The sequence below is a fragment of the Daucus carota genome, chromosome 6 (assembly GCF_001625215.2).
Source record: "Daucus carota subsp. sativus chromosome 6, DH1 v3.0, whole genome shotgun sequence".
Lineage (NCBI taxonomy): Eukaryota > Viridiplantae > Streptophyta > Magnoliopsida > Apiales > Apiaceae > Daucus > Daucus carota.
This window is the reverse complement of record NC_030386.2, coordinates 7,229,799-7,253,056: the sequence shown is the minus strand read 5'-3', so window position 1 is coordinate 7,253,056 and position 23,258 is coordinate 7,229,799. Positions and strand designations below refer to the sequence as shown.

General features: G+C 36.2%; 3 protein-coding genes across 3 annotated transcripts; 1 reads left to right on the top strand and 2 right to left on the bottom strand.

The window, feature by feature from the left end:
- Positions 1 to 1,542: 1,542 nt before the first annotated feature.
- LOC108225697 (leucine-rich repeat extensin-like protein 4) lies at positions 1,543 to 3,482 on the bottom strand. The gene has a single exon (XM_017400627.2). It carries the CDS (start codon positions 3,310 to 3,312, stop codon positions 1,675 to 1,677), a length of 1,638 nt encoding a protein of 545 aa, XP_017256116.1. The 5' UTR covers positions 3,313 to 3,482; the 3' UTR covers positions 1,543 to 1,674.
- Positions 3,483 to 3,734: 252 nt separating this feature from the next.
- On the bottom strand, positions 3,735 to 11,353 carry LOC108224708 (ABC transporter G family member 32-like). Its single transcript, XM_064080417.1, has 24 exons — positions 10,912 to 11,353; positions 10,629 to 10,749; positions 10,455 to 10,543; positions 10,290 to 10,374; positions 9,991 to 10,150; positions 9,810 to 9,886; positions 9,660 to 9,713; positions 9,190 to 9,280; positions 8,793 to 9,094; positions 8,428 to 8,706; positions 7,956 to 8,272; positions 7,708 to 7,868; positions 7,510 to 7,613; positions 7,111 to 7,270; positions 6,892 to 7,014; positions 6,725 to 6,819; positions 6,301 to 6,633; positions 5,933 to 6,223; positions 5,546 to 5,629; positions 5,224 to 5,357; positions 4,922 to 5,149; positions 4,672 to 4,843; positions 4,314 to 4,568; positions 3,735 to 4,213 (listed from the first exon to the last, which is right to left on the bottom strand). Exons 1-24 carry the CDS (start codon positions 11,184 to 11,186, stop codon positions 3,941 to 3,943), a joined length of 4,263 nt encoding a protein of 1,420 aa, XP_063936487.1. The 5' UTR covers positions 11,187 to 11,353; the 3' UTR covers positions 3,735 to 3,940.
- Positions 11,354 to 15,716: 4,363 nt separating this feature from the next.
- On the top strand, positions 15,717 to 23,258 carry LOC108192767 (pentatricopeptide repeat-containing protein At3g22470, mitochondrial-like). Its single transcript, XM_064079748.1, has 5 exons — positions 15,717 to 15,869; positions 16,094 to 19,115; positions 19,794 to 20,044; positions 22,159 to 22,387; positions 22,489 to 23,258. The coding sequence occupies exon 2, from the start codon at positions 16,179 to 16,181 to the stop codon at positions 18,738 to 18,740; it is 2,562 nt and encodes an 853-aa protein (XP_063935818.1). The 5' UTR covers positions 15,717 to 15,869; positions 16,094 to 16,178; the 3' UTR covers positions 18,741 to 19,115; positions 19,794 to 20,044; positions 22,159 to 22,387; positions 22,489 to 23,258.

Genomic DNA, 23,258 nt, shown 5'->3' with positions numbered 1-23,258 from the left:
GAGGTCTACTATTATAAGAAAAAAGTATAAGTCAATCAAAATCCACCATATTTATAGATATTGGTGTCTAGTGTGTGCTCATAGGCGCACACTAAAAATGTATCAGATCATGCATCGTTGCATTCTTTTATTTCATTTTCCGATCAGATTATTGGATGAATTTCATATAAATTAGATTCGAAATTTTATGATCAATATTTATTTTACTTTTTTATTATTAAAATCACTGGTTGAGAGAGCAGTATAAAGGTTTAATGTGGTTATTTCCAATCTGATCATTTTATTTACATTTTTGATAGTCACTTAACTAAATACTTAACTTGTGGTCATTCGATTTAACCAATAAAATATTCATTCTCTATGCCAATACTCAAGTACTCTCTTCATCCTATTTTATATTACCCTCATCAACTTATTATACATACTATTTTTGATAGTGGGTGTTTGGCAAACATAGCTTATTGCTTATTTAGAAGAGAAGTTGCTTCAACTTATTTATGTAGCGTTTGGCAACTTAGGAGAAGTACTTAAAATGAGGCTTAAAAGCTTCGAAAAAAAAGCTAGGAAATCTAGCTTTTTTTGGATTTGGAGCTTATTATAACAAAATAAGTCACGAGTATCCAAACACTTTTAATAATTTATAAGTTCAACCCAACTTTTCACTTATAATCCACTTCTTTATTTTAAGCAATAAATCACTTCTTTTAAGTTCAACCAAACGGCCCAATAGTATCTTTCGCTTTTACACCCACTACCTCTTTATACTCTCTTTTTATTAAATAAACACTATTACACTCACTATTTTCCTCCAATGTCTCAAATCTATAATTAAATATTGATATGTTCCACCACTTTATCCACTTTTCAACTATATTTATTATTTTTTTTTCAATTCCGTGAAAGTCAAACCAGCTCATATAAAATGCGACGGAGGGAGTATTGATTTAACACAATCTATCAAGTAAAAAACTTTAAACATCATCTCTTCTCAACAATTGAGGCCATCGCCAAATCCATCAGAATGACTTCTTTTTCCAGTTTTTTCATGAGCTCAATGAGTAAGTTTGTACTTGACACATCTATAATATTTCACACATAACTTTGCACAAGATTAGTATTATTTATAAAGGAAATTGGTCAACACAATCCCTTTTCATAGCAACCACCTCCCCTAATGTTGTCAAACAAATGTTGGAATTGCCTGCAATGGCTTCAAGTTGCTTGTTCTTGGAAACAATTGTTTGAAAATATAATATACCACAATGCTAGAAAATCCAGAAATGTACTTAAAATATTAGTCCTCTATAAACAACTGCATTGAACTGGTTTGTAAGAATTGAAACTGATCTTATGCTATCAGCTAAGAGAAAAAATGGAGATAAATTTGTAAGTCTAACAGATAATTTTCTCAAGTTAAATTCAACTGAACTAATAATCCTTCAATAGAAACAGAGAAGGCACCCTATACTACATATGTCTACCACTTATTAACTAACATAATTAAGGAATGAAAAATATTAAATTTTGAGAAAATGGGGATGATTTGATTCTCTTGACAGTGCATAGAGAAGCTAGCCTGCCTCTAGTCATTGTGTGGGTTTATCGATCATGGCACATTGCAATGTATTGACTGGATGGAGGTTTTGTTCTGGCAAGGAAGGGGGAGTTATGTGATTATATGGATGGTGGAGGCCGAAAAGATTCTGTAAGATGTGAAGTTGAGGCAGCTAAAGCTGAGGTATCTGGTGGTGGTGGCTGTTGCTGTGAGCATGGTGGAGGCTTTGGAGGCGTTGGAGGTGGAGGCGGATGTGGGTGAGAACATGGTAAGGGAGGTGGTGGTTGCTTGCCCTTTGATGGGGCCGGTGCAGGTAGGTGGATATCAGCATGTGGCGGTGGAGGTGGAGGTGATGACTTTTGTTGCGGAGGTGGAGGTGATGACTTGGGGGGTGGGGGTGAAGAAGGGACTGGAGTAGGAGATTTTTGTGGAGGTGAAGGCAGAGGTGGGGGAGATAATTCTTTAGGTGGTGGGGGCGGTGAGGGAGTGTCATGGCTACATGGGCATGGGGGAGGTGAAGGTGGAGGCGGAGATGGTTTTGGTGGTGGAGGAAGGTAAGGAGCATGTGGTGGAGCACATCCAAATTTGCTGCAATTTGTAGGCCTGGACAAAACTAAACTACATTGTGATGTAGTCCTCTGGTTTGGCCTATTGCGCAAACAATTCTTCCTATCTTCGTGCAGATTCAGACATTGTGGGGGATCTCCTGTCAAGTAATTGTACTCATATGTGAAACTCACCAAGTGAGGAAGTGCACAAATCGATTTCGGGATACTCCCTGAAAACACATTATGAGCCACATTGAGTTCCTCCAAGTTCACCATATTAGTGATACTATCAGGGAGTGCACCCTCTATCTTGTTATGACTCACATCAAACACTGTCAAATTTTTCAGGTTTCCGATATCCATTGGCAAACATGATTGTAGATTGTTGTTTTGGAGTATAAGCTCCTGCAGAGTAGCTGACATGTTAGTCAAACTGGCAGGAAAGCATCCATGGAAGTTGTTATTGGCTAGAACAAGGACAGACACTGTTGAGCTGCCAATGTTTTTTGGTAATTCTGAGGCAAACCGATTGTTGTTCACAAACACAGCATCAAGTTTCTTCTCGAATAGCTCATCCGGGAGCTCACCTTCAAATTCATTGTATCGGACATCCAAGTAGTTGAGCTGTGGGAGTTTGAGTAGAACAGAGGGGAACTTGCCAGCAAAATGATTGTTGCTTAGATCTATCTCAAACAACAAGTACATGTTCAGAAATGTTTGAGGAATGTTACCACAAAATCGATTCGAGTTGACATGAAACAAGGCAATGTCATATAAAAAGCCAAGTTCACCAGGGAGGTGACCTGCTATGTCTGCATGGTTGAGATCGACGCCAGCTACAGTGTTTTCTTTGGGATCATCCAATGCGGGCTGACAGAAGACACCGGTGTAGTTGCACACAGAAGCCCCGACCCAGTTGGCAGTTGTGTTAAACGGATCCGAAAGAATGACATTCTTCCAAGCTTGCAAGGCAATGTAGGCATTTTTAATTCTTGGATTTTCAAACTCAAGAGTAGGATCAATGATTAAAGGATAATGTTCAGTGCTGTGCAATAGTCGTCTGTGGGGAATGTACTCAGCTCCAACGTTGTCATGGTTACTTAACCTGGTTGCTGAGACATTTACGACGACTAAAATGAGAAACAAACTATATCTGAAATAGAAATTCAAGGGTGGAAGATTATGACAGTGCTGAGTCTTTCCCTTCATCACACACTGATCTAGTACCTGCACATATGTGTGTGTAATTCGTGTTGGAAGCTTTGGAGAGCTTGTACAAGGTAGAAGAGTGAGCTGAAGAGTGAGGCTGAGGCTGAGGACAGTGAAACTAGTGAAAAGTCATGCAAAGATTCAGTTATACAGTTGCTTACACAAGTTAGTTTTCCAGATGAGCTTTTTGTGGTTCTGTTTCATGATTAATAGGCTCACTATATTGACTATGTAATGTTATTAAGATACAGCCTCATTTTTCGATTGCATGTTTACCACTCTTATGACTTCAATTATCAAATCTTACATACTTGTTCTTTCTCTAACACGTAAACCTACATTAAACCGCAACATTTGCTCTTATTAGGTGTTTCTGTCATAGTCCTTCCCACCCCGAAATTATTCATGGAAAAATTCATATTTCATATTTTTTATAATTTTTGCTAAATCATAAAGCTTTGCTGAATCATACAAATACATAGGTTCTTCGAAACGACTGATCTTATTTTCACATTCACCATTATTAGCAGTTAACTGCATGCATGCATGGCTGCATGCATAGTTCCTTGTATATCCCATGATTCATAGAGAGGACTTGCCTTTTCTGTTTGCTTCTTAAGTTGCGCCATCATCTTGTCTGAAAGTTTAAGGTTTTGATGGCGAAAGCAAATGTCAGAGCGAAGAGCAAACAGAAGCTGACCACGGCAATGGCAGCAGGACCTAAAAGATCATGCCTGTATCCAAACTGTTCTTTCAGCAACTGCTTTATAGCCATTGTTTGAGCACCACCTGCTAGCTTTACCTGTGCATCCACGTCTCCGTATTGGGATACTAATAGGCCGTACAAACTCCAAGCTACCGGATTTCCCCAGTAGTACCAACTCCAGTATATTGGAAGTCTCTGTCAAAAGAGAATAGAATGAACACTTAGAAAAAGATAATATCAAGACATGCATGTGTGCTTCAATTTCAGGGCTAACACTCGGATCTTATTGCCATACCTTGCGAGCAATCATGAATCCACTGAAAAGATTCCACATCATATAGAAAGGTGCAGCAACTATGGCAGCAATGTTTTGGTTTGGCGTGACAGAAATGGTCATCATCCCAAAGAAAGTGAAGTATAGTAAGGTGAAGTACATGAAGTAAATGTACCAAACAAACTTCAGAAGGTTCTGCTCGAAAGACGCCATAGAGTAGAAGATGATGCTGTAAATAACTGACTGAACATAGACATAGGGGAACTCTATTGCAATCTGCAGACAGCATTTTAACAAGTAAGAAACTCTTTACATGATTCAATACTGTTAAGCTCGAACTGAGTACAATGAGCACTTAGAAACAAAATAATGAATTGACCTGAGCAAATGCAAATGGTAGTGCAGAATACATTCCAGCTGCTCTTTCTCTATATGAGACAGACCTTTCAACATAGACTACAGGTTGAACAGAGGAAGCATTTGTGATTCCGATAAAAAGCACTGCAGCATACATTGACCCCATTGCATTGAATATATCCTGTTGTGATTCCCTATCATTGCCAAAATGTAGGGCACACATTCATCACAAGTAACCGAGCCGAAAGTTCATTTTAAAGATAGGAAGGTACCTTCTGGAGCCGAATCTCCAGCATATTGTCCCAAACATGAGTGATATGATGACTGTGTAGAAGAAACGGACAGCAGTGTATTGCGGATTTCTCCAGTATGACAGATTTTGTTTCCAGATACAAGTGACAAACTGGCCAAAGAATGATAGTGAATATTTTGAGGGGAAGTTCAGGTCAATTGAATCTCTATCCGGCTTGCATAAACGGTCAACCAGTCTTTTGTTTTGCCTGATATGATATCATTTCTGTTATAGAACTGAATATATTAATGTCAATGAAAAGGTGTCAAAACATATGCATACTGGAATAACTCTGATCTGTGATAAACTTCTGCAAAGTCCAAGCCAAGGCGTATTTCTTCAGCTGAAGAAGTGACCTCCAGAATCCAAGCAGCAGGGTTACAACCAGGCCTTATGGGAGAAACTCCTTCAACTGCCTAAAGAAGTTGAAGATGCAAATATTATGACACTTAAAAGGGAATACCAAGGTCATTTCTGCATAATAATAACAGCTTTATCTTTCTTGAAAATTAAATATATAAGTACAAGTTAATTATGGACTACACATATCAAAGTAGAGCTGTACATCATATCTCAGAATTTCTGTAAATAAAAAGCAACAGACCTCAAAGAACTGAACAAGCTTGTGAGAATTGTTTCCAAGAGGACCAGCATATATGAGCTGTCCACCACGCTTCATCAGTAGGAGCTGCATAACAGAGACTGAGGAATCAGTGACCATGGTAAATGCTTGACCTTATGAATATGTCTATACTTGGTGAAATGTTGAAGCTACAAATCGTAACTAACAACTAACATTACCAGTATTTAGTCTTTCGTAAATAAATAACGACTATATGCAGATATCAGAAAAGTCATAAGCCAAAAATTGTAACAATCAGTTTTCTTGTAAAAGTCATGTTGCACCAGCAAAGTGCCTAAATGATGCCAGGCTACTGAAACTTAATAAATATCACAAAACTATACAGATTGTTCAGTAAAAGTCTCTAACCTCATCAAAAGATTCAAAAATGTCAATGCTGGGCTGGTGAATAGTGCAGACAATTGTTCGTCCAGTGTTCACAATGTTTCTCACAGTTCTCATCACAATTGCAGCTGCCCTGGCATCCAATCCTGAAGTAGGCTCATCCATGAATACAATTGATGGATTAGCAACAAGTTCAACTGCAATAGTCAGTCTCTTTCGTTGCTCTGTTGACAACCCATCCACCCCAGGAATACCCACCAAAGCTCCACCCAAGGGAGTAAGTTCAACTAGTTCCATGACCTCTTCCACAAAATCCTGACAGTAAAATCAAGATGTCAAACGAAAAATGTAACTGGGGAAAAACATAAGCAAAAATAAACCAAATAGTTTACCTTTTGAGTTTTTGAGTCGACATGAGAAGGCAACCGAAGCCAAGCAGAAAAAAGAAGTGACTCATGCACAGTCAAACATGGGGAGTGAACATCATTTTGCTCACAATATCCAGAAACTCTGGCAAATGTTTCTTGTTTTTTAGGATACCCAGAAATATATATGCTCCCTTCAATATATCCCCCCGTTTTTCTACCAGCCAATACGTCCATCAAAGTCGTTTTACCAGCACCGCTGACCCCAACTAATGCAGTAAGCAAGCCAGGCCTAAATGCTCCTGTAACATTCACCAACAGCTGCAACCTGTCTTGTACGATTCCTTGTTGCTTTAGTTCCTGATGGAAACATGTACTGGAATGATGGTTGTGCTTTTTTACAAGCGGAGTTAATTGATATAGAGGAAACTTAAGTGATCAAGTGATATACCAGAGGGACGTCCACATAATAGCTTATGTTTCTGAAAGACATGGAAAGCGGTTGAAATGGAAGTACCATTCTTCTTTGGTCTTTAACTTTTTTACCTATAACAGAAAGGATACATTATTTTCTGGATAAATCATTAGCAAGTAAGATGGTCAGGATTCCAGACTAACCAGCAAAGGAGTGTGAATGTTGCAGATATTCGCGTAATTCAATAACTTCAGATTCACCCTCCATTTTACTGTCTCCTACTTCAGCCTCTTTCTTACATATAACCACTTGCTGATTTCCGAGTGCTGTATAGAGTGATCATAAGATACTTGATGTGGTGCCACAAATTTCTGGATCAAAAAAATTGTACAACTGCTACTGGTTTGAGAAGATAAACTTACGGTTAAGGTAGGCCAAAAACAAGGTGTAGAGGATGTTGAACAAGAGAGCATAGCCCAGCAAAGCACCGACTCCAATCCAGTACCAATAACTCTCTGGAAACAAACTGCGTGCTTTCAGTAGCATCCCTCCCAGAGATTCACTTGTGCTGTTCCCAGCATTCTACACAGTCAGAGAAAAAGGAACTTCTGATAAGGATGTATGTAGCTGCAGATCACACGGACGAAAAAGAAACTTCTGCAGTTACAGACATTTTACACGAAGCACGTGCTTTTGGCTGCTAGAGTTTCTATTTGTAAGTGAATATATCTCCAAAGAAGTGTTGTTGTTTAGACATTGTTTCTACATTTAAGCAAAAGACCACGATTGCAATGTGTTCAAGTATTACTGATTTTGATTACCTTAATCCAAGAATGTCCAAGAAATTCATTAACAGAAGCGGCGTTTTGTGCATACATCAGAGGAGAAAACCAGTAACCCCAGAGCCACCAATCTGGGATACTATCTGCCACAAGCGTAAAGTGGGAAAAAGAATAAGACAATACTGTTTGAAACAGTTATTCATATAATTCTTTTGATAATTAAAAAAAATGAATGACCTCTTGAAAGCACAAATCCTCCTAGAGCCATAACAATCAGCATTGCAAACGATCCAAACGTGTTAGCAACTATCAGATTCCTCCCTAAAGATGCCATCACACGGAAAAGACCAATGGACATCTGGTGCAAAGAGAAATACAACAAAAACTGGCGTAGGCATCTGCACATTACAACTCAAAGTAAATGTGTCTACCTTCATAGCAAAAATTTAACAAAGCAGCAGCTCTGGCGACAGTAAAGTAGTTACCTGCTTATTTGAGGATCAAACCCAACCGCGTAGTATGTAACTCCTACCCACATGCCAGACTCTAACAAAGAAAATGGAATACTTAAAATCCAAGAAGGAATTGTGTACACCCAACATGGATAGAAGCGTAAGTCTCTGTGTTTGTACAAGATAGGAAGCTTAGCTATCAACATAGGGACCTCCATGAATCCGTTGAAGAGAATCATTACTATGGAGAAGTAAATAGCACCAAGATAAACACCTCCGTCATCCAGTGTATCATGGTGCATAGTTGTCCGAAAAAATACACTTACCATGATAATAATGATCAGTAGAAGCTGCATTGGTCAGATATCTTGTATCAGTAGTTTCATAAATTCTTTTTGTTTTGTATTTTACAACTAAAAACTTTTCGCTTTACTGTAGGAATAGTATTTATGATACGAGATTTCTCAGAGAATAATTTTAAAAGGAATGGAACTATAAGTTGTACCTGGAAAAATTTGAAAATGTGAACAAATGAGTTCCGTTTCAGTAGTAGCAGCTGCCAGGAAAAACTGATCTTTAGAAGCTCTGCCTTCTTTACACCATAGTTACTAGTAGACAGGACTGCCGGATGATTATAGGACTTATCAAATTGTACAGCAAGTTCTTGCGACAGAGCATTTCCAAGCCAATATGTTTGAAATGCTTCAACAAATTTTGCTACAGTTATGTACTGGTATTGCCTGTTAAGGACCCAATATTGTTGTTGATCCTTTTCTGATATCACCTGTGTAAAATCATTACAAAACCATCAGACACGGGTTCTATCTTGCTTACGTGCCTCAAGGCTCAAGCTCAAGTTCAAATGCTTACTTCCTGCAAAAAATCTGCCACGTTTTTCCTGTATGGGCAATGGAAGCCCATAAATGCAAAGAAATCAAGTGCAGTTTCTCGGGGACCTTGATATACAATTTGTCCTTCACTTAAAAGGATGATATCATCAAATAACTCATAAGTTTCAGGATCTGGTTGCAACAGAGAGATGACTGTGGTCCCATCTAGAGCTTGAGTTGCATGCCTGAGATACTTTATAATTTGATGTGTGGTTGAGCTATCTAGTCCAGTTGAAATTTCATCCATAAAGAGAACTCTGGATGCACCCATTAGCATTTCTCCTGCCAAAACAAGACACATTTGTAGAAATTAAGAAGCAACGTTGCCTCTATACTAAGGAACGACATTAGTGAGTACCACAATCATGAATTGTTACCTGTTGTGAGTCGCTTCATTTGTCCCCCAGATATTCCTTTCCGCATCTCATCACCCACCAATGTATCAGCACACATATCTAATCCTAGCATCTTTGTATATATTCAGAAAAACAGGCAATTAAATCTAGCGCCACAGGATATTTCAGCTAAATGAAAAACATTAATAATACAGCATGTTTCTTGATTGTTCAATGAAGAGAAAGAACTTTTATAGTAAAGCATCTTAAATTAATAACTTAAAAGCACAGGTATATGCTACCAAACATTACATTATCATGCATTTTCTAGTATTGCAGCTGGTTTGTAGCTGAACGCCTAATAACCGGTAAAAGAACCCTGCAAACGACTCAGAAACTAACCCAACAGCAGGCTAGTCATTTATGGTAATATGCATTTGAGTTCAATGTATGATTGTTGCTAGCTTGGTTCTAAGCATGCATTGGAAACAAAATGATTCACACATACATACCTTCATGATGTATTCAACAACAAGACTTGTTCTCTGGTCTCCCAGTGCTACTGACTAGAAGAAATAGCACGAGGGTGTCACAAAAAAAGTTGTAATGATAAAAAGAAAGAAACTACAAGTATTAAGACGGTTATCAGCAGTGATACAAACCTTAACAAAAATATCAAGATTATCATCAGGTTCAATTCCCAGATCCTTCTCTCTTCTCAAAAGTTCCATTAGCATATCTGTGTCATATATAAAAGGGTTAATTCAGGGTCGACAATGTCACAAAATGAAACAAGATGACAGATTCAAGACAAATATATATATTCACTGTCCATAAGCTTGCCTTGCTTGAATCCAAATCCTTGACACTTCCCTGAAAGTTCAAGAGTCTCCCTCACTGTCATCTCTGCAATGTGCCAGTCCCGTTGACTAACATACGCAGAAGTCCTTTGGGCCACAAACTCATTTAGTTTATGCCCATTATAATTGATTTCGCCTGACATCTTAAAAGAAACTAAGGGTTACTCAACAAATTACACTAACAGCTCCCTGATTTTGTTAAACCATTTACACTCTTAAAAGAAATTACACTCATTTAGTTCTAACTAAGAAGTCAAAAATAACTGAAGAAATGTGGAGTACCTTCAAACCAGGAACAAGTCGACCAGCAAGAGCTAAAAGCAAGGTCGTCTTTCCGGAGCTTGGAGGACCCAAAAGTAATGTCAATCTGTGACAGACTTACATGCTAAACACTCTGAAAGTACACTTAAAGTTTACATAAATTTATTTCATTTCAGTTAACTTTACCTGGAAGGCTTAACAATACCACTGATGTTGTTTAAAATTGAGTACTTCTTTCTTTTACCAGGAAATATCCCGAGCTTTCCCAACAAGGCCTTCCGCGGACATAAAAAACACTTATTAAACCAAGAACACAAAGTTGTATTTACTGTTACACTGTATATATGCCATACAATTTACCTCAGTCATGTTAAAGATAAAATTAGGAACAGTCGGCAAAGCCCTGCTCCCGACATGGACCGAGGCTTCTACCTTGAGGTCCTGAAACCGAACCTCTACTTTGGGAAATTCCAGTGCAACTCTGCATTGTGAAGAATTTCTCAGGTTTCGAAAAATCATTTCACCTTAAAGAATAAATTTTTGAAAATATATCAATTCTGAATAACCAAAAACAAGTGATGCCAAATTCTAAACACCAAAAAATTAAAAAAAAACGAAAACACAAGAATGTAAAAGAGCTTACACATCGAATCGATTCCTAATCCTTTTGAAGAACATCTCTTGATCATCAGTAACAGTGGCAATCAACTTATCTAACACCATTTTCTGTTCTTGATCTCCAAGTTTACCAACATCCAAAAGTGAAACCTTTCCTTGAAAGTTCCGAAAAACTGAAGTCCTTGCCTGAACATTAGTAGGTGATCTCTGTAAAACAGCAGCCAACTGCAGAGCCTCCTCATCATCAGTAGCACCATTTTCATCAATTTTACCAAACCTAGTTGTTGAAGTAGACCACATTGTAGTAAATTTAGTGAAAAAATGTACAAAAACCCCTACTAAAACTAAATGTTCTGAGAGGATATAAAGAACAATATATGACTAGTTAATGAGGTTGAATACATTGTCATTGTGATAGATGAGTCCATCCAACAACTCTGAAGGCTAAAAATGGTTGTTAAATTAATTGGGTTACTATCATTTTCCATTATAAACTACCCAGCTGTCTGTTTAAAATGGAAAGTAGCAGGGTTTTAGGTAAGACATTTTTCAAAAAATTTTGGTGTAAAAGTAGTTAAAACGGTTAGGAAAGAATTACAATACCAACAAAATGTATAAAGGATTGTTTGGTTCTTTTCCGTTGCACCAAATTGTTTTTGACTGAAACCCTTTGCTCTTCAAATCCTACTTCTAACCTTTAGCTGCAAATTTCTAGTCCCATGTTCTTGGTCTTCTCACACCATTTATAATCCCATTATTGTTAATTTTTTAAATTTGCAATCCCATGTTCTTGGTCTTTTGAAACAGTACTTTTTAAACTGTAAGTACACAAGTAAACAGTAGCTGTAGTATATCTTTCATGGGAGATGGTTCTGAACAATTGATTGTTGACAACAAATTATTTGTTGTTTTTTTTGCGGAAAAGAAAATAAAAAATTGTAGAATTGATATCTAAAGCACGTATGGGCGGTCAATTTTTTTCGGCTATAAAAAACGGCTTATAATTTGGTGTAACAATCAATTGGCAGGGATCTGGACCCATCTTTTATTTTTAACTACTTTTTTGACCTTTTAATTTGAACAGAACGGGATACTGCTCATTAATGTTCTACAAGCCAGCTTTTGGTTCACCAATTTTAGACAAAGGCTAAATCTTCTTTGTTTAATTTAAATATTTCAAATTATAGTTGTCTATTCTACTGCTCTGAAATGAGCCCTCTCATCAGCTGCTTCATTAGCCACCCAAAGACTCAACTAATAACAAAATCTCTTGATAAGAGCCATCATACCTAACTATAGACCAACAAAACTTGCATCTAGGATCCGAACAACCAAGAGCCCTAGAAATTTTTGAATACTTTATATATAGTTATAGTATATGTAAGAAATTTGGCGAGTAAATAGAGATTAGGGCCCCAAAACTGATTCTAAGTCGGGTCACGTGCATCTCAGGGCCGCCCCTATATTGAACAACCATTGTCAGTCTTGTAGCATTAAATTGGTTGCTGCAAACCCATAAATTTTTCCTAGTTTTTTGCAGGCTGCGCTCGTTACTTGTCCATGATGATCACTAATTACAACACCCATCACCACTCCTCCTTCTGACTAATTCTAAAATAGCTGACGAGTATGAACGCATACCATTTGTCGTTATTGGTTTTGGTTGTCGATATGCTCCAAGCAAAGAATGTGCAGAGTTTAGACGTTTCTTGTCATCGCTGTCAATAAATAAATCTTCTTCATTCCAGATAGACCATTGTAATTCTTTGGATTGTAATTCCATATTTGAGCTAAATGTTACCTCTAATTTTCCCAGATTTACCAGTTCACCAGAAGCATTGCATATCCTTCTGATTCCTACTTGACCAAAGCATTTTTATAATATTGCATGCTTGAGCATCGCTTTCCACAAAAAAATTATACTGAGAAATTTCTGGAGCATTTCTACATACTCAGATCCTTGCATATATATTCTATTCACCTCCATCTGTATTAAATCAGAGAAAACTGATGCACAAAGGTACGAGGACCCCTTTCGGGAAATTTCAGAGGCTCCCCAATGAAGACCACCGCATTTGATAGTGTAGACTCAAAGCAAATCCCAGTTTAAGCATCGCTGTTTTTTATGAATACCCCCCTCAACCCGATCATAAGCTTACTCATGCCCATCTTTACCACCAGACAGCCCCTTTTTTTCTGCTCACCCACTGTTCATATAATCAAATTTTTCAAAAGCAACTAGGCCTGGGCAATGATTTTGGATGCACTTAGCAAAAATTAAAATTGGGGACTCTTGTATGTTAAAATTTTGTTAACTCCAAATACATAAAAGTACTTTTAAGATCAAATCATGATTTATGAAGAAACAAACAAGAAGCCAACTGCATATTCTCTTTTTCCAGAAAAGGGAAACTAATGAAACCAGCCATACACACCATCTTATGTGCATGCAAGGTCGAACTAACCAAACATTGCCAACGAGGATTTGAGAAAAAATTGAGAATAATTTTTGAGTACCGCATTTTCCTTCTTACAATTATTATTCTGGTTCAAGTCTTATAATCACGCGTCTATGTTCATTAGTAATGTATTAACTGTGATCTTGCTTGTACTCTGTAAGTACACAAGTAAATAGCCGTAGCATATCTTTCATAGGAGATGGTCCCTGACAATTGATTGCTGACAACAAATTATTCGCTGTTTTTTTCATAGAAAAGAAAAGAAAATCGTAGAGTACATATCTAAACCGCGGATGGGCGGTCAATTTCATTCAGCTATAAAAAAACCGTTTACAGTTTGTTGTAACAATCAATTGGCAGGGAGGGATTTGAACCCGTCTTCTATTTTTAACAACTTTTGTGAGCTTTTAATTTGAACAGAACAGGGTACTGCTCATTAATGTTCTACAGGCCAGCTTTTGGTTCACCAATTTTAGACAAATGCTAATTATTCTTCAATTAATTTAAATATTTAAAAGCTGGTTATTTTTCATAGTCTTGTACAACTGATAATTTTAAGAAGTAGTGTAACATTATTTCAAAAAAAAAAAAAAAAGGTAGTGTAACATGATTAAACTTGTTTTCATTGGAGAAGGAAAACCTGAGTGCCTTAGAAGAATCATCACACCCAAATTATAGTTGTATTCTACTGGTCTTAAACGAGCCCTTTCATCAGCTTCTTCATTAGCCTCCCAAAGACTCAACTAATAACAAAATCTCTTGATAAGTGCCGTCATTTTTTTTTGTCCCGAAGCATATTGAATCCGGATGTGGTCCTAGCTATATACTGACAAAACTTGCATCTAGGATCCGAACAATTAAAAGCCCCATAAATTTTCGAATACGTTATATATATGTATGAAATTTGGTAAGTAGATAGAGATTAGGGCCCTAAAACTGATTCTAAGTCGGGTCACGTGGATTTCAGGGCCGCCCCTATATTGAACAATCAACCAGTGGTAGTCATGTAGCATTAAATTGGTTGCTGCAAACCTATAAATTTAGGTTTATAGCTTTAGCACCAATGATGTTCACATTTCATATTTCCTACTCCCTCTGTCCCCCTCATTTGTTTACAGTTTTTTCACACTGCTCGACACGCATTTTAATGCGCATATAAAACATAGTTCTATAGCTTATTTTTAAATTTTTTCTTTTTTGTATAAAAATTTAAACATCAAATTTTTATACAGAAGAAAAAAAAGTTCAAAATAATTTACCGAACTACGTTTTACGAGAGCATTAGAATGCGTGCCGAGCCCCCGTCCCCCAATGTAAACAAATGAGGGGGACGGAGGGAGTAGTTTTTTGCAGGCTGCCCTCGTTAGAACAAGTCCAACAGTTTCTTAATAGAAACCCTGTATATATAATAAAATATAATGTCCTAGTGATTTAGAACACTATACACATACATGCATTATCTTCATGTCTTAATATTAATATATTTGAATAGATTAAAATGGTTTAGGACAAGTGTGATAGTGCCTTATAAATAAGACACATGTAATATGTCATAATGTTTTAAAGCACCATTAGATTACATCTTTATCTCAAATGCCTTAAATTTTAACTTGGGACACGGTTATAGGACACCGTTGGACTTGCTCTTACTTGTCCAATGTCCATGTTGATCTCTGATTACAACACCCACCACTCATCCTTCACCAACCTTTAGGGGAATCTTCCATATGTTAATTGATTTACCATGGCCTTTGTTCTAAAAATAAAAAAATAAGTCATTAATCGCGAGTTAATTCTTGTTTCGTAACTCGTCCAACTGATTAAATATCTATTATCCAATTATTCATCCGATTGATCCCCTATCAATTCAATTAAATCTTCAATTAAACATTGTTACGTAAGTTCACCGATTAAGTTCGATTTCAACTTTTTACGACACTAACCATAACTGGCTAACTGCTCTTTTGTGTATGATTCTATATTCGTCGAAACCTTATTTTCCTCTCTTTTGTGTATGATTCTATATTAAATAAATCTTACTAAAATATCATATTCCAACCATATTTTCCTCTCTTTTGTGTATGATTCTATATTTGTCGAAACCTTAGCAGACCCGCAAAAAATCTATACAAAAATTATACATCATTTATTATCATATTAAATTATATATATTTTATTTATAAAATTTAAATATTAATAATATTTTATTTTTGAATTATAATCAATTAATACCGTCAATAGCATATATTCAACAAATTTTACGGCCTAATTTAGAAGCCAAACTGATTGGATATGTTATTGAGTTTCTATAAAAAAAAAAAAATTGAAACTAGCACATCTACCCAAACTTTAATTTTCCTATAATTTACCTCTTGAAGTAATTTTTAATATCTCGTTTTCCTGGGTGCTGGCTTTGACAATAAAATTAGAGTTGGTAATTTGATATTTTATATATGTTGTGAGCAGTTCCAGGGGTTTTCATAAGCAGCTAAACCCTAACAACTTTTTCAATTCACCCGCAAAGGTACGAACTTTATCAGTGTGTATTTGTAAAATTCCTTAATTATCTTCCTTTATTTATGCTCTTGAAGTATTATATTGAATGTTCTCAACTTCAAGTTGTTGCTTGTGTAAACATTTGTATAACAGCCAAGTTATGCTCTTTCTTGCAAATTCTTGTTTTTGGAATCATTTGGTTGAGTTTCTGATATGTGGGTCAATGATATTTTTCCTTGTTTATACTCACAGGTTGGTTTGTTTGTTTATGTGGGCTCTTCTCAGTTTATCCTATGATGTACATGCTTAGAACCCCAAGATTGAATCTTGATTGCAGATGAGTTTTTGTGCTGTGTCTGTAGGGAAATCTTGTAAGAGAATTTTGAATAGGGGTTTGGTTATAGGTGAGTTTATAAGGTGTTTTTCATCTTTGGCTGCTCAAATTTTACAAGTTTCGGATGAAGATGAAAATCGTCAGCTGAGTTATGTTCAGGTAAACTCTGCTGTGAAAAGGTATGCTTCCCGGGGTCAATTTGTTAATTCTATGGAGAGTTTGAATCTGTTTCGGGTGTTTCCGTGGAGGCCAACAGTGCATGAGTATAATCACTTGATTCGTTCCTATTTAGCATCGCGGAACGTGGCTTCAGGAATCTTGATAGAGCTGCATAATGTGATGAAAGTGTCTGGCATATACCCCAATGTCTTGACATATAAGCTTCTGTTAGACGGGATGGTCTCTTTTGGGAGTACCAAAGATTGTGTTTTTATGGTGGAGGAAATATGTAAAAGTGGGTACTGTCCCCCTTTTTATTCTTTGTCGGGATTACTGGACAAATCTTTGGAGTTTGGCAGCCTACTGGACTCACTTTGTGTGCTAGATTTGATGTTAAGATTTAACTATTACCCAATGCCATTTGCTGCAAAAAGGTTTATAGCAAGCCTTTGCCGAGGTGGAATGTTTCGTGAGGCACATATCATATTCTCTCTTCTTTTGGAGAAGAATCGGAAATATTTTCAACGTGCGTGTAAGTATAGTCACAACCAAATTCTATGGGCATTGTGCAAACGTGGTCAGCTTAGTAATGCATTGGCATTTTTTTGTTCTTTGGAGAAGAAAGGTGTTGTGCAAGATGAATCATCATATACAGCTCTAATATATGGGTTCTGTGGGGCAAGGTTGTGGAAGGACGCTTCTCGTTGTTTAATTTTAATGGAAAGTGTCGGTTTTAAAGCTAACACAAAAACATACACCATCGTCATTAAACTTCTTTGTGATGTTGGAAGGATTAATGAGGCACTAGGCTTACTAAATAAAATGAATGAGAAAGGATCTGTTCCAGATTTGGTTACCTTCAACATAATTCTCCCTGAGCTTCTGTTAATCGGGATGGTCTCTTTTGGGAGTACCAAAGATTTTTTTTTTATGGTGGAGGAAATGTGTAGAAGTGGGTACTGTCCCCCTTTTTATTCTTTGTCGGGATTACTGAACAAATCTTTGGAGTTTGGCAGCCTACTGGACTCACTTTGTGTGCTAGATTTGATGTTGAGATTTAACTATTACCCAATGCCATTTGCTGCAAAAAGGTTTATAGCAAGCCTTTGCCGAGGTGGAATGTTTCGTGAGGCACATATCATATTCTCTCTTCTTTTGGAGAAGAATCGGAAATATTTTCAACGTGTGTGTCAGTATAGTCACAACCAAATTCTATGGACATTGTGCAAACGTGGTCAGCTTAGTAATGCATTGGCATTTTTTTGTTCTTTGGAGAAGAAAGGTGTTGTGCAAAATGAATCATCATATACAGCTCTAATATATGGGTTCTGTGGGGCAAGGTTGTGGGAGGACGCCTCTCGTTGTTTAATTTTAATGGAAAGTGTCGGTTGTAAAGCTAACAAAATAACATACACCATCATCATTAAATTTCTTTGTGATGTTGGAAGGATTAATGAGGCACTAGGCTTACTAAATAAAATGAATGAGAAAGGATCTGTTCCAGATTTGGTTACCTTCAACATAATTCTCCGTGAGCTTTGTCACCAAGGTATGCTTAGGATGATGCATGCGCTACTTCAACATATTGATCAAAAGGGTTTTGCTCCTAATCAGTTCACATATGCATCTTTGGCTGGAGGGCTCTTGAGGAGTGGATACGTAACACTTGCCAAGGACCTGTTGCATAGTAGTATGTCAATAGAGAGTGTTACTGATACAGCAATCTACAACATTTACTTGCATGCTTTATGTCGTGAGCATAAAACAGAAGAAGCATTGTGTCTTGTGAACAATTGGATAGGAGGAGGTTTTATGCCAAATAATATAACATACAACACAATTTTGAAAGGAATTTGTGAGGAGAAAAGTATTGGTGATTGTCTCAAGTTCTTTAATCATGTCAGGTGGAGTGGGAACACTCCTAACTTTATTTCCTACAATAAGATGTTGTCTGCAGCTTGCAAAGAGAGAAACACTTCCATCATCACAAGGCTATTGTATCAAATGGATCATGGAGGCTTTAATCTTAATAGAAGTGGTGCTACTTCTTTACTACTTTACTATTGCGAAGCGAGGAAATATCCAGAATGCTTAAAGCTTTTGAAGTCCATGATGACTAATGGTCCTAATCCCACCATATCGACTTTCAATTCACTCATAAGAAGACTTTGTAAAATGCAGGCCTTGAACATGGCACATCGAGTTTTCAACTATCTCAGAAGTTTTGGGTTATCACCTGACAGTACTACATATATTATTCTTATACATGCTTACAGCAAGGTAGGAAATCATGCGATGGCGTCCCAATTGTTGACAGATATGTTCAGTCAGAAACTGATGCAGCTACATGTAAGTCATTTTCTTCTGGATTTACAGGGAAGCTGTAATATTAGATACTTGCCGTGAGACCAAATGCATAAAAGTGGGATCACTCCATATATTGATATTTAGATGCAATATTGGAAGTATTATTCGGATAAATTTGAAAGATTGTATCATTACGGAACGAAATGTGCAAGGATCAGTGTGAAGGTAACACGGTTTCTTGTAAAATATCGAACAAAGAAATTCTGAAGGCTTGAATGAAGAATTTTCCAAGAACGGTAGAACAGTTTTTGTCTATCTTTGGTCAGAAATCTGGTAGAAAATTTAAGACGGATAACTATAATATTTTTAGCTTGCCATGTAGTTTTTACTCAAAACAGTAGTCCTCTTGCTGTACTACACTCTGCAATCTGCATGGAAGGATGTTGATCCTACTTAAGATATATATAGTTCCAGGTATGTTATTTTACCAAAACTATTACAGCTTTTGCATTAGCTGTTCAATAAAGATTAAATGCCTCTCAATTTAAAGGACTTAGAAAAAACTGAGAAAGAAGGTAAAAGCACTTTGCAATTGAGGATTTAACATGTTACACTGTTTAGCCAAGGCTCTACTCCAATCTTAAGTAGACGAATCAATCTGAGACACTAATAGTTATATGAGCGTTTGGGTAAGTTAAAAGTTTTAAATAAAATAAGTGAAATAGATGAAATAAATCAAGAAATGGATTTTTGTTCAAGAATGAAATCTTATTGGAACTGTCCATATCCGGCTAGTCCTGAAACGAAACATATAATATGCAATGCCTTCTTCCTGTTAATATTCTAGATGGTTCATTTTTCTTTTTAAATCATTTTTTTGTTCATAGTATAATTTTTTTTAATCTGTATATAGTGTTAGTATACCAAAATACATGTAAGTTAAATTATTGTAAACTGAGAGGGTGAAATAAAATTCACGAGGGATCTATATATTTATCGGACTTGAGATTTAGATTATCATACCATTGTTCATTTATAAATTCTATTTATAATACGCTCTCAATTAACTTACCTTGGCCCTTGGGGTGCTAATCTTTGATGTATTAGTTCTACTTATTCTGATTGTGGTTTCACTTCTCTTATTGGATACAGGGATAACCTTTGAAAATTTACAATGATTGTCAGAAAAGTATATTTTCTGGAGGGCTGATGATATTTTTGTCACTTGTATGATGTGATGTCGGATTGTCAGGGCAACTTATGCACTTCTGCCTGTAAAGAATAAAACTTGGTTTGTGTTTGGCGAGCTATAGCATTGGATTTATTTAACACAAATGCATAGCTCTTCTTCAACTACATCAATCAGCTGCTCTTCCTCACAGAGGAAATGACTGTCAAAACGGGTACTATTACGGTCCTTTATGATGCATTGCGCTGGTCCTTAACCAATTGGTGCTTTAGTTGGCTAGTTAGTAATTAGTATATGTGAAGTAAAAATGCAGATACCTAATGCAAGTAGTCTAGTACTGATGCAAATGATTCTACAAAAGCTCTAAAGAGGGGATAACTGATAAATAGATGGCTATAGGACAAGTAGTATCTGCTTCAAGTATAATACTAAATAGTAGATTGTGTGTATTGATTTATGATGCCTCTATGAAAGGAACAACAGAATTAGATAAGAGATTAATAAATCATGGAACTCAAAACTGAAGGATTGCACATGAAATAGAAAACCTGAGTCAGTATGTTTGCACAGGGAAATATTTTAATAAGTTCCCATTAAAGATACAAAGAACATGAACTGAAGACATTTGCATCGTTAGTTTCTCCTCTGAGCTTAATTTAGTTATTCTATTCATATTACATGTAATAGTTAGTCCAGACTCCACTAATTTTGTTAATTCATGTAATATTGTAAAAAATAGCATCATAATATATCACTACACTGATTATCATGTCAAGCATAATAGATGCATTCACTTTCAAGTTATTCATCCATAAATAGACTAAAACAACAATGAAAGTCGTTTATTATTAGAAAGATTACCTAAAAAAAATGAAGATTTTCTGTAACTAAATGCTTTGAGATTTTAAAAATTGTATTCTTATCAAAATTTTTGATGGCTAGATGTTAAATAAAGTTCTATAATTTCAGTGTGTGCCATTGTCCATTTACTTAATCGGTTTTTTTAGTTTGTGCCCATGGGCCACACTAACCACTGTTCAGTTAGGTGGCGGATTTCCATTGGTCCCAATCCCATTAATAATGATTGCCACCCTGTATGCACAAAAATCTCCACCAATCAAAATCTTCCACCTAAGTAAAAAGTAGTTGGGTGTACTAGAAAGAACCTTAATTAATTATATAACTAATGGATATTTCTCGTATTAAAGAAATTTTATGATGACATCACTCTTATAATAAATCATTTAACTATATGATACATATACCACTATATGGTTTGCAATAGCCTAATAACAAGTCCCCTCCTAATCATGGTTCACATGATAGTATAAAATCTACTGCACTGAAAAATATGCAACATGCAAAAAAGAGCTTTTAAAAATAAATTATGCAGGAGAATCCAATGCCCCCATGTAAATTAGGGGTGCAATCAAGTCGATTGCCTATGCATATCAATATGAAAATATTTGTACGGGATTCAAATTAATGTGTTGCTACAGATTTTCGTATTTGTTTAGATTAATTCAAAAAAAATTAAGTGTACCGGAAATATTGGTGTGGTTGTTATATATGCAGGAGGGCCCATCATTATTAAGAAGTATGAGCCAATCAAAATCAGTCAAACTTATAAATTTTAGTGCTTAGCATGTGCCCATGGGCACACCATAGAAAAACCGATAATTAAATTTGTTCATTTTATGGAATGTTCTTTCAATATTTTATGTTTTATATGCTATATTTCTTTTTTATTGATAACTAATGAATTCAAGTCGAACATGTATGTCCCTGACAAGAAGAGTCGGACAATTATTTTAAATTATGGATTCTAGTACTTCTAATGTATTTAAACTATTATGAATAAATATGATCATATATCATAGACATAGTGGTGGGTTTCGGCTTGATATTTGTCTGAATAATAAAATAGGATTTGAGTTCGTTTGCTTTTTAATTTGAGTGCTTATGTTCATTTTACAACTAGCAAATCCGGATCACCGTATTCATTCTTAGTCCACCATGAGATATGATCTTATATCAAAGTGCTGGGATTTGGCCTGATATTTGTCTGAATAATAATATAGGATTTGAGTGAGTTCGTTCTTTAACTTAAATACGATTTATTTATTTTTATTTATAACTAGTTGGGTTAGATCCAAGATCACTGGTTCTTTCTTAGTCCAAGTGTAGAGTATTTCCTCTAACCCCCTCCCGCACGCACACAATCCTCCTCACACATATGCATGCATTGTGATCACATAATGTTTCTCTACAGAATATTTTTTGTTTACATTTTTCTTATTATGTATATCTGTTTCTACCTGGATGTAGTTGACTTTTGATTCCGTAAGCTGATTTGCGGAGATTGACCACCACGCAAGTGCATGTGCAGTAGCAGCAGGACATATCTGGGTTCTACTTGCAATTTGGTTACCTCGAGATCAACATCAGTTTCACTAGCATGACAGTGCTTGCTGTATTGCGACAAAGAACAGATATTCACTGTCTATCTTGGGAGCCATTAATGATGAAAAAACCTTGAAAAATTGTTTTAGATCTGGTACATTATTTTTTAGAATTTGTGAACATGTTCATTTTTGACGAAATGAATGTTGGTATTGATGTCAAATTATGAGGCTAATGATCAACTCTTTGCAACAGGAGGGGTCATGGTTACCAACTTTCTGCTACAGGACACTCTACTCGAGCTATAGCTATTCGAATTGAAAAATGATAAATTTACTACTAAACTTGCAGGGCCAGGGGGGTCAAGAATGGCTTTTGCGATACTTTTGAACTGCTCGCATCGAACAGATTTGGGTTGAACAACATATTGCCTCTAGTTGATTGAAATTCTTCATACGAGTCACACCGGCCAAGGTCAGAGATGCCCCAGGAGACGGTTGCATGAAGCACTAAGGGTCTGTTTGGGGGTGCTGTTAAAAATTGCTGTGGTATCAGAAAAAGTGCTGGTCAAATAAGTGCTGTTGTAGAAATCAGATAACTGTTTGGTAATTTTTTGATATTTACTTATTTTTAGTTATAATATAAAAAATAATAATGATTTTGGTGAGGTTTTATAATGAAATTTATAACAGCATTCTGCAAAAGCTGAAAAACAGCTTTTTCTAAAAGCATGCATGGGAGGACCTGCTTTTTCTAACAGCAGCTTTTCAGCTAAAAGCTGTTGTTCGGGAAAGCTGCTTTTAGATTTACCAAATAGTTTTTCACCTGTTTTTCAGCAAAAAGTTGTTGCTGCTGTCTACAACAGCAACCCCAAACAGTACCTAAATCTCGTGCTGGAACACTGGTTGGCCTGTGTATATTTTGAAGCTGTAATCAAATATTTGTTTGAAAGAAAATGTTAGTAATACTACTTTCAGTTTCATGAATCTTCAGGAGCTTAATTACATTTTGTCGGTTTGAGTTAA

What these genes read in the sequence shown, in the direction of transcription:
- LOC108225697 (XM_017400627.2), bottom strand. Translation starts at nt 3,312, where the DNA reads ATGAAGGGAAAGACTCAGCACTGTCATAATCTTCCACCCTTGAATTTC.
- LOC108224708 (XM_064080417.1), bottom strand. Translation starts at nt 11,186, where the DNA reads ATGTGGTCTACTTCAACAACTAGGTTTGGTAAAATTGATGAAAATGGT. An exon ending in ACATTTTCAAATTTTTCCAG is followed by an intron (nt 8,273 to 8,427) that starts GTACAACTTATA and finishes TGACCAATGCAG; the next exon opens with CTTCTACTGATCATTATTAT. An exon ending in TTGGACATTCTTGGATTAAG is followed by an intron (nt 7,271 to 7,509) that starts GTAATCAAAATC and finishes CTGACTGTGTAG; the next exon opens with AATGCTGGGAACAGCACAAG.
- LOC108192767 (XM_064079748.1), top strand. Translation starts at nt 16,179, where the DNA reads ATGAGTTTTTGTGCTGTGTCTGTAGGGAAATCTTGTAAGAGAATTTTG.